The sequence below is a fragment of the Chelon labrosus genome, assembly GCF_963514085.1.
Source record: "Chelon labrosus genome assembly, chromosome: 7".
In the NCBI taxonomy this organism is placed as follows: domain Eukaryota; kingdom Metazoa; phylum Chordata; class Actinopteri; order Mugiliformes; family Mugilidae; genus Chelon; species Chelon labrosus.
The window spans coordinates 17,560,357-17,580,337 of NC_140343.1; the positions used below are offsets into that span (position 1 = coordinate 17,560,357).

Consider the following 19,981-nt stretch of genomic DNA (forward strand, 5'->3'; position numbering starts at 1 on the left):
TTAACTGAAGAAAAATCACAAACCTGGTGTCTTGTACTCTTTGTACGTACTATTTAATGATTGTTATTAACAGTGTTCCCTGGCAGGGACCAATACAAAGAAAACACAGTTCATCCTTGATGCTGCTGCTTATTCTTGTGAAGTGCTCATTATACTGAAGGTGAGTGTGTAATGGATGCACAGAGCCTTACAAATGCAGATGTAAATAACCCAGCATGTGACAACAATAACAGTGTTGTATCACAAAAACCCATGATGCTTGTTTTTCCACTTCCTTCATTATCAGTGGGATAAAAACGTCACAACAACAAAACAGTCAAGTGTGTTTGCTGCTCCTGCATGCGCTGCCAGAGGTCTGCACTGTCAGCGTCACCTGTCCCTGTGAATAATCACCTGCTATGAAATGACGCTGCTGCAGTACATAAAGTCTGAACATGAATACAGGCCCCAGTGAGGCAGCTATTTTACATGCACATTGCACGCTATAAACAGCCCTGCTGCATCATTTCTCTCAAGGTTATCCCGGTAATCATCCCTGCATGCTGCACAGAGAGCTGCGGACACTGTCAGAGCACAGAAATGGTTTGAACTTACCATGGCTAATACAACAGGATTAGTGCCTGGATGAAGCAGACGTGAAGCGTTTAACTCCTCGGCCGGGCTAAACGTTGTTCTGCAGCAGCAGCAGCAGCACTCACCCCTCTCTCCCCCTCTCTCTCTGTGCTCCCAGTCCCATCGCCGTTCTCTCACACTGCAGGGGAACCACCGGTGTTTGTGGGTCCCGCAGTCCTCCGGTGACGCAGCACATATTTGACTGTGCAGCGTGTGTGGATCACTCTTTAGTGTCACTCCACCGTCGCACACTTTCAGTTATTTCAGTGAAACATTATTAACTCTGAGGCACAAGAATGTTGCTGTGAAAAGACAATCACAACATTGGAGGCTTTATCAAAGTGTTGCAAGTATGACCTGCAAATTAAGATTGGTTGTTTCTGTTTCTTCTTTTTTTTCAAGACAAAACTTTACAGCCGAGGATGAGTAAAACAATAGGTAACAGACTTCCAGCTACAATAATGTTACAGTAATTAACACTCAGGGGGTTGTACCAGTGTTGGAATATGCACATTATGCTACAAATACAATAAATATTTTTTACTGCAAGACTTAATAATTAGATGTCAGGAACCGATTATTAGGATGTCACCAATGTAATGTGACAAGTAATGAGTTTACTGACTTGGGAAATGAAGACTGGACTGTTGCACTTGCTGAAAAAGCCAGGTGCCAGGTCCAGGCCTTCTCCAGTTGCTGTGAACAATAAGACAGAGCTCGCAGTGTGTCAGGAAATGGTTAACAAGCTCTCATGAAAGCCTGGGGTTTCTGCCTGCTTGTCCATGTATTGACTTTTAGGTTATATAGGAGTCATCAAACTGCAGAGAGTCAGGTCTGTTCAGGCGTTCCTGCAGTTCCTGAAAATGTTTTGCTGTCTACCCGCCAGTGGAACATAGAGTTTAAGGGTTCAAGAGAAACCAAAGACTCTCTTTGAATGGCAATCTCAAAGATCTCCTTTTCATTCTCTTCGTAAGCACCTATGACAATAAGTGGTAATTGAAGAGGTGCTTGAACTTCCGTTGTATGTCATTAAAGGCCATTTGTCAATTCAAGTACGCAATTAATGGGCAATTTATAGTAGACTTCAAGTACGCACTTGATGGTTCGGACTTGACAAGTCTGACTCCGAAGAACAGACGTGAGGACGCAGTGATCCGTCATCGTTCACTTGATGACGCCATCAAAATACATTCTCAAAAAGCCCAGCTGTCACAAGTTACCGCCTGATTCAGTGTAAAACCACATCCAGGCATTTGGCCCGTACTGTCAGATGTGTGCTTTGAATTGGAACAGTAATTAGGCAGCGATGATGTTTCACAAGTGCACAAAAATGCATATAAATAAACAACCCAACAGTGGGTTGACTCTTAGCTATTCTCACTGTCTCTGACAAAAAAGTAGTGGTGATGTCTCCACAGACATTCAGCTCTGAACACTGCAAGTACGAGGACTTTCATATGATTTCTTCAGCATATCATAGGCTCAGTCAATGTTTTGTTACCTCATTTGGCAACAGATAGTGACTAACAGACAGTCGAAGAAATGAAAATCTTCAGGACTGCCACTTTCAGGACCATATGGGCTATCAGCTTAGACTTGCGAGAGCCTTCCATGAGCATCACGGCAAGATAAGAGAGGCCCTTGGGATGATTGCAGCCCACAATGAGAAGAGACAGGATCCTCAGCATGAGGCAGCGGCACTTTGTGTAACACTCACAAGAAATGAAACTGCTCTGATGGCTGTATTATCGCACACTGTGCTGCTGAGATTCAAGTTGACTAGCAGTGTCTTGGAGAGCGACGAAGTGGACCCGTCAGCTACTGTGCAGCTGCTCGGGTCGGTGCAGTCCTGTGTGGCATCGCTGCAAGCGCAGCTCCTAGAGACACGCGCCCGGGCTCTCCCTGGATAGTCACAGATCTATTAGCAAGACATGCAGCAAACGAGAGCTAAAGAGAAGAAAGACAACAGCGTGCAGATAATGAAGTGATGCTTTGTGGGAGTGAGATATTCAAGGTCAACAGCATTAACACTGACAGCTTGTTTTCAAGTCTGAGCCAACAGCTGGCTGCTTCCCAAAGCATTAACAGGCAATTCGGTGTTATTAATGTGGCCTTTAATGATGTATTAGTTACACTTTTAATGAGAGATTCTCTGTCCTGTACTCAGGGGATTTAGACGAGGCCTTTTTATAAGTTTACTGCCCCCAGAGCAGAGGGGCAAGAGAGATTATCATCCTACCAATTTATTACAAGTTGAGGAAAAGACTACAGGCTTGAAACAGTTATTTTCCCCGATACGGTGAAAACACTGAAGATTTATCTAAGATTACCTGTTACCATGGAGGCAGATCATTTCTCTCTGAAATGTATATTAAAAAAATGAACTGATAACAACCATAGGCCAGAAATGTCTATTTGCAGTGATTCAGTGCAGAAATGACTTTATCCAGCATGTATGACTCCACATTCACAATTATTACACGATTAATTTTCAGCAAAGATCATGCCTTAAGTGATGCAAGGAAGTTTATTATTTGACAGGACCCAATTGGCTGGAGGTTGAATGTGGAGATGCAAGAGGAACTTCAGACTCAGGGTGGGGGGATGCACCTTGTAAATCTTCAGGTCCTTGTCCCCTCTGGTTCCTGTAAAGGAAGAGATTAGACAAACCGTGGGGGAAACAGAAATGTGAGGCATGGTCTTCTTCCTGAACCTAAGTTATAATAACTTCACTTGATACCTTAATTGAAGCTCATGCATTAGTTAAGCCAAAGTCATTTACTTCTATAATAAAGTAATACCTCACCGTTAATCCTTCCATACCCCGCAGTGTCGATTGTTTAGCTGCATTTTTCACAGCCACAGCTCCGCAGCTCTCTCGTGGCCACGCTGCCAAGCAGACATCTGCAACAGAGGTCCCCCGTGACTCTCATCATGGGGTTAGAGGGCGGTTTGGAGCGGCCACATTTGATTTAAAGCCTCTGTCACACACACAGAATGCACCGGTAGCATGTGCAAGCGGGAGCGACGCCACGCTTCAGCACGAAAAAGCTGCTGAGGGAGAGTGAATTAAATGAGTCTGCCTCTCTCTCCCTGTCTCTTGGCCTATTGCTCAGCGAAGTACGAGGGATAATTACTTATGAGTGGGCCACTGTTATTGATGGCGTAGGGATGGAGGGGAGGGTTGCACTGCAGTTTTAAGAAGCTTTATCTAACCACATAAATAACCCCTTTTATCTCCATCAAGAAAACACTGTGTTCACATGACTGAACCGCATCCAAAGCCTGGTATTATTGAAAGGATTTGACAGATTCATTCAGTTCTTGTCGATTACATTACACGGTGAGGTGATAATCTTTTTATTTAATCAGCCTTTTGCTTTTCTAGCCAAGAAAGTCTCGTCTTCGTGGGGCTGACAGTGGTCTCTTCTATTGAGCACGCTGGTCATTGATTGTTAACGCAGACAAAAAGAGTCCTTCATTTGATGTCTTTGTAAAAGACAATGATGAGAGCAATAGTGGCCCATTTACTGAGCCACCCACGCAGAGCGAGCCTGCAGTAGCATCTATCAGCAGAGAAGAAACAAAGAGGACCAGGAGTTGTGAGCGGAGAAGGAATGAAATGTTGGCAATTTGTGCACATGGGATCAGACAGAATGCAGAATGGCAGGGGCCTGTCTTGTTTTTCCTGCTTGAGAAAAAAAAGCTGTCTTTTTAAATCCGAGATAGGCTGGCGGCTGGCAGCATCTGTGTGTGTTCACCGGAGTGAGTGAGTGAGTGACAAGAGCTGCCACTGAAGTGTACATTGCCCTCTGCAGCACATGCCGGCACATCCCTGCCACTCAGCCCCTGATTAATGATCTGTGGTGGCTCCGGTCGTGTCGAGTAAGAAATAGAGAACATATTGTGGAGTTATCAAGTCCCCCCACCCACAGTGTCCATTTCACACTAGCGCATTGACATACAGATAGTATTATGGTTATATAACATACTGCAAAAATGTCTGTAGCATAGAAAATCTATAGTTTAAATCATGTTTGTTGTAAACAACATTGCAGAGTGTTTCTGAAGGCTGTGTAACTCTCCACAGGTGTTTCCACTTCTGGCTGTTTAGCCCTCTGCTCAGGTTGACTAAAAGCCCCATTTGAAGTGGATTTACTGTGTGTCTCTGGGGGAGGTGGGAGGATTTTAACATCCTGTACTTGTGAGTGATTTTAATCCCATTCAGAGTGTGTATGTGGGTGAATTTCCACCTCCACCCCAGTATTAATTACAGCTGCAATTTTTTTTTCTTTTGGATGTACTGTATTTTTAGCAAACCTGGACCATTAAACCCATTAAATCAATTAGCACATTTATTATTTATGTAAATTAATTAAATCAACTCCCCTGTGGATGGACAGCCATCCTGTATAACTGGATTCATGTCCTGTATATGAAAACAAAACTTTAAATGTGATGCTTCATTTACTACACCTTTGATACAGTTTAAGTTACGCTGAATTCATTCATTCATTCATTCATTTTCCATAACCACTTGTCCTGTGAAGGGTAGCGAGGGGCTGAAGCCTATCCCAGCTGTCATTGGGCGAGAGGCGGGGTACACCCTGGACAGGTCGCCAGTCTATCACAGGGCTAACACAGAGAGACAGACAACCATTCACACTCACATGCACACCTACGGCCAATTTAGGATCACCAGTTAACCTAATGAGCATGTCTTTGGATGGTGGGAGGAAGCCGGAGCACCCGGAGAGAACACGCTGAATTATATCGATATATTTTGCCAGTCTTTGTGTTGTTGCTGTGTTTTTTTGTTATACTGTCCCACATCAGGAAGTGATTTTCTGCATTTGACCCATTCATTTGTACTGTGTACATGGAGCAGTGGGCTACCACTACAGGGCGCTGTACAGCTACAGTCTGCACGGAGCAGTTTGGGGGTGAGGTGCCTGAACAAGGCACTCCAAAGCTGCCCCACTAGCCACTGCTCCACAGCTTCCCAAGTCTTAAGATCGGACTGAATTATGACTGAGCTATGACCAGAAGAAGACATGCAGCATTTCATATTCAACCCCTTCTGCAGTCTTTTGTTTGTCTCTCTTGGATTTGTCCTGCTGAACATCCACATCTGTTACAAAATGTGTCCTGTAATTTCCTGATGGTTAAAATGTCCACCAGAGCAGTGAGTTAAATCCAGTCCAAACTGGTTTAAGATGGAGAGTTAAGGTACACAACAACAGGACGCCCACACAGTCCTGAGTGGACACTGAGTCAGCCAGTCTAATATAATAATGTTGATGTCTATGAAAACCAGTTGAACACATGGCTGTACAGAAGATACTGCTTATTATCAGTTTGTTATTACCAGTTTATAAACTAATTCAGAGAAAGACGCAGTCTACTCCTCCAGCCAACCAGCAGTCAGTTAAAGTTAGAGCAAGATTGTTAGCATAATGTCCAGTCACTGGATTAAAGTGCAGTCAGCTATAAAGTTCTAACTCCAGTTGTGGGAAACCTTAATGGCTGTAAGTCATCTATCACATAGCAAAGCCCAAACTCAGCCATGTTTCAGGGTGGTTGTTATATTACGCTAAGACAGACCATAACCTTGGATTTACAGGCCTGTAAGCATTTATGTGACCTATAATTCGTCTTCTGACTTGAGTGTTGCTTTATTCTGATTGTCCACAACATCAGATGATTTTTACAGTTCCCGTGTTTGCCATCTTGGCATGCTGTCATTTCCTTATCGGCAGTTATAGGTGATGGGGCTGATGGGAAACCAAAGTGCAAAGTAAAATGTTGACTTTACGGTGGCAGTTGAGGAAAAGGCAAAGCGTCATCAAAGGTATTACCAGTTTTTTCCGAGGGAAACTTGAATGTGACTGTACTGCAGTCCATCCAATATAAGGATGTAGCTGTCAAGACCACGAAATGTCAGCCTCATTGTCACGCTAGAGAAAAAGTCGCATGCCAAAATCACTAGGTTTCCTCTGAGGGCCATGAATATCTGAACCTACTTTTTGAGAAATTCATTGTCTACTTGTTGAGACAGCTCCAGTATCATGAAAGCCGTTCATTCATTCATTCATTCATTCATCTTCTGTAACCGCTTGTTCCTGTTAAGGGTCGCGGGGTCTGCTGGATCCTATCCCAGCTGTCATCGGGCGAGAGGCGGGGTACACCCTGGACAGGTCGCCAGTCCATCGCAGGGCTAACACAGAGACAGACAACCATTCACACTCACACCTACGGCCAGCGAGTATGTCTTTGGACGGTGGGAGGAAGCCAGAGTACCCGGACAGAACCCACGCAGACGCAGGGAGAACATGCAAAATCCACACAGAAAGGCCCAGTCGACCCATGGATTTGAAAGACATACGATAAATAGCTTTATATCACATTAGATGGAAATTCTTCCAATAACTGTCAAGACATTTAACTTTATGGCTAAATATGTCAACCTCGTAAGAGGAAAAGTCGAGGATCCCCAAAGTTGTTCATATTCTGGGCACCGTGAATGTCTGAACTAAATATCATGGCAATCCATCCAATAGTGAAACCATAAAATATTTTAAACAAAAGCTGTCAGCTGTTTAGTTGGCAGTAAAAAAAATGATGACTTCTCCTCTGGGTACCACAGATCAACTAATCATTGTTCATGTATGTCATAAGAAATTCATTTAAAATTTAATAAAACTTAAATAACCACCAAATCCAAAGATGTTGAGCAAAATAATCTTGTATTTTGGCATTTTGAAATATTGCATTTGAAATAAAACAGCTCCTCACGAACTATCAGATAAGTAATGCACTCCAAAGGTGAGGGGAGATTTATGGTGATCATTTCTCTTTGTACTTGGTATCCTTCTCCTCGCTGTTTGGCAACCCGGTCTGCCCAGGGAAGGGGGCGATTTTCAGGAAGAAATAGGGATTGCTTTGAACACGCAGCATCACCAGGATAGGAGTGACTGCGTAGAGCACGTTAGCTGCCAGCACCATCCAGAAAACATCATTTGGGATACGAAATGGTGCTGTAGTACGAGCGTGGAGGGATCCCCCGATGTGGGCCCACTGGCACTGGATGAAGACACGAAGAGAGACAGAGATTAGTCTGGGTTTCCCTAAAAGAAGGCAGTTTGAACTGATTACAGATCATTGTGTTTTATTACAGAAACCCTCCAAAGGAATAACTTCAAAAGTCCACCACAGTCATTATGGGTGGATATTAGAGGTGGCTATTTAGCAGGCAGTCTGCGAGCGCTTATTTGCAGTAACGCAAGGTTTTAATCAAGGAGTTCCTCTCCTCATGCTTCTAATCTCTCTGTCAGATCAATATGTAGGGAAAGCACCAGCAGCTTGTTTATTACAGAGAATAAACTTCAAAGGATAACTGTGGTCCAGGTCATTACTAACACGATGAAAGCTCAGTGCAAGGAGTTAATTGCAGTGACACATGCCACACCTCTGTTTAACAAGCACAAACTGCTGATGAAAATTTTAATCAATAAGAGGCAGCAATGTTTGCTGCACCTTAATGCAATGCAACTAACCGCTGGTGCAAGCTGCTTCAGTATGCAACATCTGTGGCCTCAATCATGCATTCAGAGCCAGTTTCACGTATTGACTGCTATTCTTTGTGTTGTTACCTGGATCATTGCTCCGGCAAAGAACACCGTCCAGTCTGACATCCATGTGCACCCGGGCCTGAGGAGGCCGTAAACAAACGCACCCAGCAGGGGAAGTCCATAAAAGAACAAGTGCAGCATCTGGAAAAACAAACATTTCTGTTCTGTTCATATTATTGCCAATACTTTTTGGAAAACAGAAAATCTTATTCTTCTTCTGGATAAGGTTTTGGCATGGATTTTAATGTCACAGCATACGTTAATTATGTGGTTCCATAGTGACATGCACTAGTTGAGTTGTGTGTGTGTATATAATATAGTGTATTCCACTGGGAATGGCTCTGGATACGCTGAGAAGTGCCTTACAGAGCTGAAAGACCCCTCCATCACTGTCAGTCAATGTTGTTGTTGAGCCCTGGCACTGCAGCAGACAATTAAAACAGTGCATCCTCATTCTCCTCTGGCCCAAACCTCACTTGAGCTACTCACGCTGAATACAAACAAGGGCAAATACAAACACATGGTCGACTTTTTAATGTGCTGCATAAAAGCAGTGCAACTAGAGTGGAAAAGTAAATGATATGAAATAATAAAATTAGCCCTGAAGTAAAAGACAACCAGTATCAGCAATAGAGTCAAAAATAAACCATTGAGTATTGTCCCATCCAGATCTTTGGCATCACCTCAGTCTCACAAAGCAGCATTTAATTCTGTAATTTAACTGCACACATTCAAGACATGTGTAAGAATATGAAGTGCATTGTTACGCCTGCTAAAATGTAAAGAAGTAAAACAAGCTCTTACAAATGGAAACACTCAAATGAAGTGAGCATTTCAGTCTTGAGTGCAGCTCTGTGGTATTTAGCTGCTTCCCAGCTCCGCATTGAATTTGCACCCTCAGCACAAATGACTGCTTCCACACAAGGGTCATTACGGAGACTGTCTTGACCTTCAACTTTAAATATTTGGTGCATGACAGCCAGCTTCCCACTTTCTTAAACCCTCAAATTATACCAGTGAATGGTTTCTTTTCATTCCCGGTCTGGAGTCCAGATGAATTCTAATGAGTTCAGCTCAGGGCCGGAAAGCCAATCATATATGCCCTTCAGTCTTTTGTTGAAGCATCTTTTTAGTGCTACCACGGTAATTTGTCACAAATCATTCATTGATGAATCAAGAGGTTGCGCTGGTGCAGAACCAATGTAACACTGTGCAACAAACCAAACTTCTTTTACATCCGTTGCACCCACACTTGCAAACAAACCTCCAGAACACCGATTTGCAAACTAACCAAGACATACTTTCACATGCTGCACACACACTCTCCTCCATCCCAGTGAGATGCTGATGGGGGGCTTTGGGCGAGGGATTAGCTTATCAAGTTCTCAGCATGCGGTTCGTCTTTCTGATCAATGGCGCGCGATTGTGCCTGGACTGCAGCCACGACAAGGTCTTTGGATAACCTATTGACAAAGCCGTGTACGCCGAACAAAACACGACAAAACCCACAGCCGCATAAGGTCAAAAGAAGGAAATGAAAGGAGAGCAGACCAACTGCCAGTCACTGTAATAATCTGTTATCCATCTTACGCAAATGAAAGAGAGAGACAAAGATGCGCTGGCCCCTCAACCTGCACTCGTCGTGGCTGTAATGATGAAAAATGGCTCAAACAGTGGAGGAGATAAGGGCATGCTTCCAGCGCGCTCAAAGTGACATCCATGAAAGCAGAGGTCCATTATGTGGCTGGTTATTTAAAACAGGCTGGAGAGGAGCTTTCAGGTACTATAGCAGCAGCGGAGAAAGAAACAGAGCAAGGACACGGAAAGTGGGAGAAAAAAGACCAACCATGACTCTGGGGTAGCCTACAGGATCCTTCAGGTAGGGTTCATAATGCTTCAGGTACATGGAACAAGCTTCAAGTGGAGAGTCCAGAGCCACCTATGTATAAAATAACAGAAACACATTACCATACAGTGCAGTTTAACATAAAATATTACATGAGATACTATTTTTGTGCTTGTACAGTAAATACAAAGCTTTTCTCCGCAATTCTTCTTTATTTCATATATAGTAGTTCATACATTACTGCCCTCTACTTTAATCTCAGATCATTTTTAGAAGACATTCATATCGTTCAGTTAGTTGAAAAAAATAGCACATCCTTTGAAGTCCCTGGACGAACTACCGCGCATGACCCAGATTGCAGACTAATGTATGTGACTTTTAAAGCTGCCTTGAACTCTGCCCACAATGTGCTGTAAATATATCGTACTCACCAAACCTCTGAGGATGGTGAAGGCCATGGCAGCCAACAGGAGCACCACCAGGATCATGTCCAAGGGACGCCAGATCAGCTTCATGCTCTGAGCATGCTGGGCCTGGGTGGAGGTAACGTGCAGTGTACAGCTGGTTAGTCAAGGTTATGAGTGTGAGCGAATGTTTAAATGAGGTTCCTCTCTTCAGGTAGCCATTGTCTTTACATTTGTGTTGACTAATGTTTCAGTCACTTACTTGATCTAGGAACTATAAACATGACACCAGGATGTGTTTCCAGTGTAAGTTGTTACAGTGTTACCTGACAGTCACAGTCATCTGTCCTTTTTATTTTTATTTGGGTCCACTCCAAAGGGAAAAGTTCTGTTTTTTTTAGTGGCTGAATGCTATAGCTGTAATTCTGGGCTTAAGATGTATATACTGTATGTAAGCACTATTTCATAGTACAGTTGAAATAGTGCAAATCTGGTAGAGATGCGTTTTACATCAATCTGAAGTGACTGGTTTGCTAAAGGTCAAGAGGGCAGCAATGATAGCGACAGAAATGGAGAAGTTCGCCGTGTCTAGGAATATGGAAGAGCCTATGGCAGAAAAGCTTATGAAGTGACCAAGTTTCTGATGCTCTGAATACAAAAGAAACTGTTCAGAGGAAGGATTACTGAAAACAAGAAAGTTATCGATAGCCAGCGCAAATACAGATCCCCGTTGGTGTGGTTTTATCTTATTTTTCCAATTTCCTCAAGAGTGGTGAAAAAAGGGAGGGCAGATAATAATGTTACTGTAATGCTCCTGTTATTTGTAAAACATTTGGAGTAGGCAGTGTAGACCAAGGTACCAAAATAATGGATGATTGTGTGGAAGCTGTGTAAATGTTTTCTTATTGTTGTCATTTCTGAACAGGAGCCTTTTCACAGCTAGTAGCCATACATCATGTAAGCTTGTTGACAGGGTTTGTGTAATTTCTCTCACTGCCAGTAGGGGGAGACTTGAGTTTCACACTGCAGCTTTACGATTAACTGGATAATGAGATAGGAAATGCAAGTGGTGTACATCACAAATGACAGCAACTCCAGCTATGCATGCTGGTGTGAATCACATTCAACAGGACTAAAATGTTATTGTACAGATTAAAGACATGCAGCAAAAATGTCATGTCTGATCCTTTCCACTTTCATATTAAGGTCTAATAACTCAAGCTCTGGACTTACATTGTATCCACCAATTAGCGGCCTGTCCTTGGGCCTTGTGAAAAGTGTGACAGCTCCCACTACAGGCATCAAAAGAAAGAGAAAATTGATCCAGAAGGCCGGACGGATCTCTGACCCATATTTACCTGCCGGAAAGAGAATTAAAGACACTTTTATCTGCTTGTAGACATCTCAGTGAGTAATTGAACTTCATTTTAAAAACCGCTATAAGACACTTGAGGCAAAAGAGTACAGTACAGTATGTCTATGATAGCACAACAGAGAGAACAGCACATTGCCTGAGGCCATGTTTGATCTTGTGACACTTATGTATTCAGTTTGAAATGCCAACAACAGATGCTTTAAGTCTGTTTTCTGCTTTGTTCTGTGATGGCAGGCGAGGCGCGGGGCGCGAGCATGTTTTTCGTTGGCAGGCTGAACTGTGACACTGATGGTACACGGCAGGGCAGATGTTCACTTGATTAAAGCTTGTCATCATGGGACTGGCAGAAGGGGGATTGAGGCTCACCTGCCACTATTCCAGAAATAAACACACTCATGTTGGCACACAATGAGCCAGCCCAGAACAAGCCCAGGGTACGGTATGCTTTCCTAGGAGAGAGGGTGAAGATATCCGTCAAGACAGAAAGTAGTATGTGAAAACTTTGAGGTTAGTTCAGCAAAGTAAGTACATATCCATCCTATCCATAATGCAAATCATATTTTCTGCAGTGGTAAGAGGCTGGTATTGTTTAAAAGAGGATTTAATTCCATACAGCACCACCCCTAAGGCAGTGCTCTCTCTGAACTCTTGAACTCCCTGAGTGCATTGTATGACTGGCTGACACTCTTCTCTCTAAAAAGACGGTTTCATCCTGGCCATTCTTTTAGCAACTATTATTTTGTTTTAGCTCAAATACAGAAAAATAATGTCTGTGAAGCTTTGCATGTGCTGTGAAACATTTTAGTCTTTGTACTGAAACGCTACAGACCGTGTACAGCCTCCTATGTAGTTAAAGGGAACTCTAGACCTCTGTATAGTCATTTGATGTGGGTGTTTTGTGATATAAGGCAAGATAAATGAGCATGACGTGACTTAAACTGGCATGACCATCACGTACCTGTCTGTTATCCTGCTGATCATCACCAGGTACATGATAAAGTGCGCTATTCCATCCCAGTAACACATCATGATGGCATATGCTGTCCCCAGGTAGGGCTCTCCCTGAAACACAGACGCCACACACACTCAGTCCTGACTCCACAGTATACAGTGATACTGATAGGCATTTGCTTAGCGTGGCATACGTGTGTTTATTAAAGGAACATAAGAAACTCACTGTCTTCTGGTAGAAATCCATGAAGCCAGATATAATGCCGTCATGTTCCAGGGCACTCACCAGGTCAATGATACAAGTAAAAGAAAATTCAGCAAAAACTGTAAAGGGTAGAAAACATGAAGATGATCAAATTGGTTCATATTAAAGGTAATTTTGTCTGTGTTGTTTGCGACTGCTGCGGTACAACATCTTTGGACACACTCAGAAAACCTTGACGTGTTTGGCAGCTTGGCCAGCTTTGACAGTACATCATTCAGAAGTGTCTGTCATTTTGAAAGTTTCTCTCTTTCAAGTAAAGCAACTGTTTCTTTATTTTTAGAAAAGAATATATTGAAGTCAACCCTGTCTGCTTTTCCATTCTTTTTATTCACTATTTGTCAGTCTAAATTTTCCCTTCCACTGGCTAGTGATTGATTTATGGGAGAAAATTAAGTCTTGGGCAGTGAGGTGGACCGGAGGCATTTTTAAATCAGGTCCATGGTGAGTAGCCTTTTTCTATCCTCAGGTAAATAGCCCAGCAGAGCTGAAAGCCATGTCTGGCAGAATTTAACTGTGGAGCTATACAAACACATGAGTGTGATGTGGGCCTTGCAAATCGTGAAAAAACCAAAACCCCCTGACAACACTGGTAACCTTGGTGTTATAAACTCTTTTATCTCTGCTCTCACTGTAAGCTCTATGCAAGAAATTGCCAAAAAGGCAGAAAGGTCACTTTAAAGACCCTCTCCAGCACTAAGAGAACGGGCCGACTATCAGGTGGGCCATTTGGTGGAGACGTCAGATGTCTCAGAACATTACAAGAGCACAGGCATTACTGCGCAGTATGCCAGTGGGGATCTGCTGGAGGTTAATGCACACTGGACAGTGAAGGACCCAAATAAATCTGGTTTGATTCATCCAGGGAGCTTCAGCATGTGGGGTAAACAACATGAGGCAATGGACTTGGACATGTACTGTACTTGCATAGTACTTGAGTATACTGTAATTTTTAGATACGTGTATTCTACCTGAGAATTTTCAAATATGAGTCAAAGGAAACCTCTACATTTACCTTCTTTGCATATTTTTACAAATGAAACACATGATCAACAACAATTAAATGCTTCAATATGTGTTAATATAGAATTCCCAAAGAAGCAATTCCATCCAGCAAGTCTTTCCGGTGCCTTAAATTACTGATAATACTTTTACTTAGGTAATGTTGTGAATGCAGGACTTGGTGACTTGGAATATTTTTTCCTTGTGTAGGAATTTTGGGACGTTTCAACAATTTTACAGTTAAAAGGACTTCACGGGGCACAGCTGTAAACCCCATTACAGTGATGTACTACCTTATAGAGGCGCTATCTTGTGTGTCTCTGTGCAGATGCCGCTGCTTAAACCGTTGTATCACATCCCTCCTCGCCGTCCTTCACATATTCTTTGAGCATAGGGTCACACATTACATGCGCACACGACACACATTTTGTCTCGCCGGTGTATCTCCTCTGTAATCCTCTGGTTTATCTCTGACATCTAACAGGTGAGAGAGCAGGGAGGGATTACGGCGCTCTATCATTGAGAACAGCCTGCCACAGCTTTGTCCATGTTGTGGTTTGGTTCTTCTGCACAACAGTATTACTGCCTAGGGCCCTGACTACTGATGTATCACCTTGTTTCTGTTCCACTAGCGTTGCCCCTGGCATCAGCTGCAGGGATCTGATGGTGGGGGAACCCTTTGGCTAGAAATGGAGCATAGTTTGACCAGTAGCTACGTACACAGCGAGGAACACTGTGTCGCTAATTGTTGTAGCTTAATAAAAAGCTTAATTAAATGACACAGCCACATGACCAAACTGAATGCAAGAGTTATTCAGAGGATTCAGAGGTCAAATGGTATTGTGTAGGAGCAGTGACTGTGGATTTGAGTCTTGTATTAGTGCATTCAAATAGCTGTACCCTTTATTTCAAGGTCACTCATGGACTCTGTCTCAGAAGAAAAGCTCAAATGTTAAGTAAAGGTTCTGCAGAGGGTTTGGGTCAGTCATGCTTCAGAAAAGTCTGGGTAAGCTTTGCTCAGAGCCTGATCCGTCTAAGCAGCTTTGGACATATCAGGCGAAATCAGTCTGACTATTCATGTTCTCACTCACTGAGCAGTGGGTGAACGTTCTGGAAACCCTCATGTGAGCATTGGAATCAGCTCCGGAACAATGCACGGCAGTCATGGCTTTCTCTAGCTTTGGAAATATATCGCAAGTAAGTTGGGAAATGCGCCCTGCGGCGTTGATTACCAAAGAATAAGAGGTCTTTGGGTGGGTTGCCACGAGTGATGAGGAAGTAGAACAGAAACACAAGCACCAGCACAGCCACACCGATCTCCAGGATCACATAAGGCCTGTGGAAACACATGGAAATGAAACTGTTATCTCAGAAAATAACTGTGATCCATTGTTCACATTTCTTACCACAGACTCACTATTGACTTTTTTAGACAGCAATCTCTCCCAGATTTTCTGCTTCATTCTTTATGCTTATTGCTTTCTCCCAAGGAAGTTTTACCGGTCGTCTCTACCGTGCTAAATTAGTAAACAATGACGAATGGTAAGTCAGACAGAATGATAATCACCCGGCACCCATCATTAGCCCTGGTAGAAATAATGCAGAGGTGTGAAGGAAAATCTGTGTAATAGATGAGCTGCGCCCAGAAGTAAAGGCAATGTTGGTTGGAGTAGTTTGTGCGCCTGGTGATTCCTGGCTGGATGAAAGGGAATTTAATGATCTCCAAAGTTCATGTTCACATTTAATAGCTCAGCATGACAGCATCATGTGACATTGGAGTAACTATGTCTCAATAGGCAATACATTTTAAATCATGTGATGATAAATAGTGATCAGATTTTACGGCTCTTTAAGTTGGAAAACGCCGTGTTAACCCATATTGTACATTTCTAGTGCGACACCTGTCCCTTGTAAATTTTAAGCTCTGCATTATTTTTTACCTTGCACACTGCAGTGGTGGTCAGCATATAGTTTTACAATGCTTTACAATGCTTTAATCAGTCATAAGCAGAGGTGTTCGAAGCAGCAGGCTGAGGCCATGTTAGTTCAGCATTGCCCTCCGTGTTTACTGGTCAAAGGTTCCACTGCCTTGCACGGGAAAAGATTAATGTGCTGAAGATATCTCCCAGCAAACAACATTACATCCTCTGAAAACTCTCTGTGCACCCTCACAGAAGGAAAACTAATGCTACGGGAGCAAAGGCAAGCTCCCCTGCTACCTCTCCAATTCAACAGCTCGGGAAGATTTATGCACACAATACTGTTTGTTTGCAGAGTGGGAGAGCGCTAGGCATATTGTATGTCAAGAGCAATTTATCAAATTCTTGTGTGCAGCCTGTATTGATTGTCAATGTCCACACACCGAGGGGGGGAAAAAAAGAGCCAGAAGAAATATTCACATAGGAGGAGTTTTTAAAAAATCTGCAGAAACTCGGAAATGTCTACTGGTAAACAATGTGAAGGAGGAGTGGAACAGCTACAGGATTTTACAGCTGACCTGAAAAATTACAGCGTGCAGCCATCGGCAATCTAAAGGCGGCATCCCAGTGATCGGGAAAAATGGACGAGCCTCGAATAACAAAATGATCCCTCACAGCTTGGGAAAACAATTACCTCCAACATCACATCAGATTATCTCCACAAATTCTGTTCACAATGCCTTTCCTTTCTTCCCTATTAATTGTCTTGCCCCCCGAAGAAAGGTCAGATGTAATCGTTTAAAAAGTTTCCACAACTGGCAAATTAGTGGCATTCAACACAGTCAGGTTTATGCTGCAGTCGAAACAAGAAGAAACGTTTGAGTTTCAAGCTTACAGAGTCCTCTAGTGGTGGTGAACTGTGATGTCTGGCATTCCATGACACCGTTAATACATTGTTATATTCTTGTATATCTATGGTCGCTGCTATTGATTGTGTATTAATTTAGTTTCATTATTTCAAGTAAATGCATGTATATGTTGTTAGTGTACAACACTGCTGTAGTAAACTAATTAAAAGGATTTTATAGCAATAATTTACATCTTCCTTCCCTAAACAGACATTTAAACATATACAGAATATTGACTGCATGCATCAAAGCAATGAGAAATCGACTCACTCTTGAAACTCGGGGATGGTGTTCATGGCATAAAGAATGCCAAGGGCAGAAAATGAAAATAAAAAGACTAAAGTCTCCATCTCCTCAAAAGCTCCTCAGTGCCCTCCCTGCAGAGTCCACAGCAATGCTGAAAGCATAATACAGTTATGAGTCAATAATATTCACTTCCAGCAAGCGATGCAAACAGCTGATTGAAGCCAAATTAATGTAATGCCAGGGCATAAATATGTTTAGAAAACCTCAAACAAAGTCAAATTAGATTATAAGAACATAATATAATATATAAATCAAAAAGAGAACTGCAATTGAACAGAAAGGCAAAGGAGCAGAGCAGGCTCTTACCGTCTGGCTACCCTGTCGGTGGATTAATCAAATTATAGCTGGCCTGAGGCAGACATGGCCTTTAGTGGGAAAATAATGAAGCGGTAACAAAGAAGCTTTTGGGGGGGAAAGTTGTGCAATTTGGTTTTGTCAGAGATTTACATAAGTCGTATTAGAGAACAGGCCTACGTTTGCATCTCATGCTGCGCCACGCTTACAAACTATACTGGTTCCTATGGTGCAATCTTGGCTGCGTTTTACGAAATGCGGCATTGTGCACGGCTTATGATATGCTATCAAATGTGAAAAAAACAACATTGGCATCTGTTTAAAGATATCTGGTTTAACCTCTCATAACTGATACTGACTTTGAGGTCATTTCGATTCACACCTTAAAATACAGGAAAGGAAGTGCATTTCAATTGAGAGTGCATGTACTGTACAATTTACATTAACCAACTTGCTCACAATGAGTCACAAAGAATGTGAGAAAACTTCTGTAACAGTTCTGTAGGTCCGTTAAGAGGATAACTGTTGTGCACCATTAATCTGTGACATACAGCAGACTTGGAACAGGAACTATTTCGGCAGAGTGTTTTTCCACTAATGATCAAAATTGCTCAATGGAGGTAATTCCTCATTCTGCCCGTGTGCCTTGGCTCGGGTTTCTGTGCACTGAGAGTTATGAAGTTTCAAAAACACTTGAGGATTCAGTTCACGGCGGCACAGTGGCGAGGTGGTTAGCACTGATGCCTCACAGGGAGAAGGTCCCGGGTTCGAATCCATGGGCCGACTGGGCCTTTCTGTGTGGAGTTTGCATGTTCTCCCTGTGGTTCTCTCCGGGTACTCCGTCTTCCTCCCACCATCCAAAGACATGCTTGTTAGGTCAATTGGTGATTCTAAATTGGCCGTAGGTGTGAGTGAGAGTGTGGTGAGTGTGAGTGTGAATGGTGTCTGTCTTTCTGTGTTAGCCCTGCGATAGACTGGCGACCTGTCCAGGGTGTACCCCTGCCTCTCGTCTGATGACAACTGGGATAGGCTCCAGCAGACCCCGCGACCCTTAACAGGAATAAGCGGTTACAGATTCAGTTCACTTCAGAAGTGTTTGCAACGTAATTCCACTAGGGTGCGCCAAATGCCAGATTACAGATAAAACACAAGAAGAATTTTTATTAAAGATTAAAATATTAGGATTGTCCCTCTTGTGTTTGGTATTGGTACACCACAGTTGTTTTTGTTGTTGTGTTAATGAACTTTACAAGAGAGTGAAGCTGCTGATTATCAAGAGTAATTGTCTAAATTGATTGTCTAAACTGAGGATGTCCACGGTGGTGAAACACCGTGCACTTAATGTGTGACTAAAATGTGCCAGGATGCATTTATTCTGCTTTCACACTGTGTATCATTATCCAAAACCGTTCTGACAATACAGTATTATTAAAGAACAAAGCACAACACTGCCAGTAGCTATCTTTCATGCCATCTTAAATTTGAACACAAATGCTCGTGTGCACACACACGTACACACATCACAGTTTGCTTCCCACCACCTTTCTTTGTTGGGAAAAGGGTGGACTGTTATACCAGGAAGGCAGTAGCAGTGTGTGTTTGCTGGAAACCACTGGAGCTCTTCCAGCTCTGCCGTTCAATAACGTTGAATGGGCAGATGGATGCCAAGATGAGACCTGCAGGAGGAAGATGAGCGTGTACTCCATTTAACATCTGAAATGAAATGCAATTTTGTACAATAACTGTCTGCGGGGAAGTATGGATTTGTTGAAGAGAAAAAAAAGAAGACAGGCTAAGCATATGAGAACACTGCGACCTACACTTGTTTTTAAACAAAAGGTTCCTGAGATCTCCCTACTCATTTTTTTAATTCACTTTTACTGAACCTCAAGGTAATGTTTGTGCCATTTGTGCTTCTTCTAATAATTTCTATTGTGCATTGAAAATCGTTGTCTACATGCTGTCTTTTGCAGTTATTAAACACTGAGTTTTTTAACCAATGAGCTTTCATCATGTTTTCTTAAAAAATATATAAAATCAACTATTCCTATGGAGAGCTCTGATTGGCTGTTAAACACCACAGGAAACAGGAAGTAGGTAATCTGCTGATTATTATTGTTAAAAGTAAGAATAGGAATAAGAAGATTGTCATTATAGAGCACAGGTTGAACAGTGAAACAAGATTTAGTTTCTGCTCTGATAGTTGCCCAGTATAAAAAGTAGTAGTAGTAGTAGTAATTCTTCATATCTAAATCTGAATTAGAGATGAATGGAATATAAACATTAATAAAAAATATTAATGTAAATATAAATCTGACTGTGCAATATACAGATATTATGTGCAGTGGTGTGCAAACTGTCATCCTGTAATAAATGTTGTAGCAGCAGTAGAAGTAGTGTTTGATGTATTGTGTACTGAATTTAGGCCCATGGCTAACTTTAAGTCCAAATACAATTTGTGAAACAAATTT

General features: G+C 42.5%; 1 protein-coding gene across 1 annotated transcript; it reads right to left on the minus strand.

Annotated features, from left to right (window-relative positions):
• Positions 1-7,365: 7,365 nt before the first annotated feature.
• tm6sf2b (transmembrane 6 superfamily member 2b) lies at positions 7,366-17,366 on the minus strand. The gene is made up of 10 exons (XM_084548063.1): positions 17,181-17,366; positions 15,316-15,419; positions 13,046-13,143; positions 12,827-12,930; positions 12,235-12,317; positions 11,727-11,851; positions 10,521-10,622; positions 10,090-10,182; positions 8,265-8,384; positions 7,366-7,695 (listed from the first exon to the last, which is right to left on the minus strand). The coding sequence occupies exons 1-10, from the start codon at positions 17,258-17,260 to the stop codon at positions 7,459-7,461; spliced, it is 1,146 nt and encodes a 381-aa protein (XP_084404189.1). The 5' UTR covers positions 17,261-17,366; the 3' UTR covers positions 7,366-7,458.
• Positions 17,367-19,981: the final 2,615 nt, after the last annotated feature.

Coding starts and splice junctions, on each gene's coding strand:
- tm6sf2b (XM_084548063.1), bottom strand. CDS start 17,260: ATGGAGACTTTAGTCTTTTTATTTTCATTTTCTGCCCTTGGCATTCTT. Junction 12,318..12,826: donor ATCAGCAGGATAACAGACAG/GTACGTGATGGT, acceptor CCTCTCTCCTAG/GAAAGCATACCGTACCCTGG. Junction 10,623..11,726: donor CGCTAATTGGTGGATACAAT/GTAAGTCCAGAG, acceptor ACCTCCACCCAG/GCCCAGCATGCTCAGAGCAT.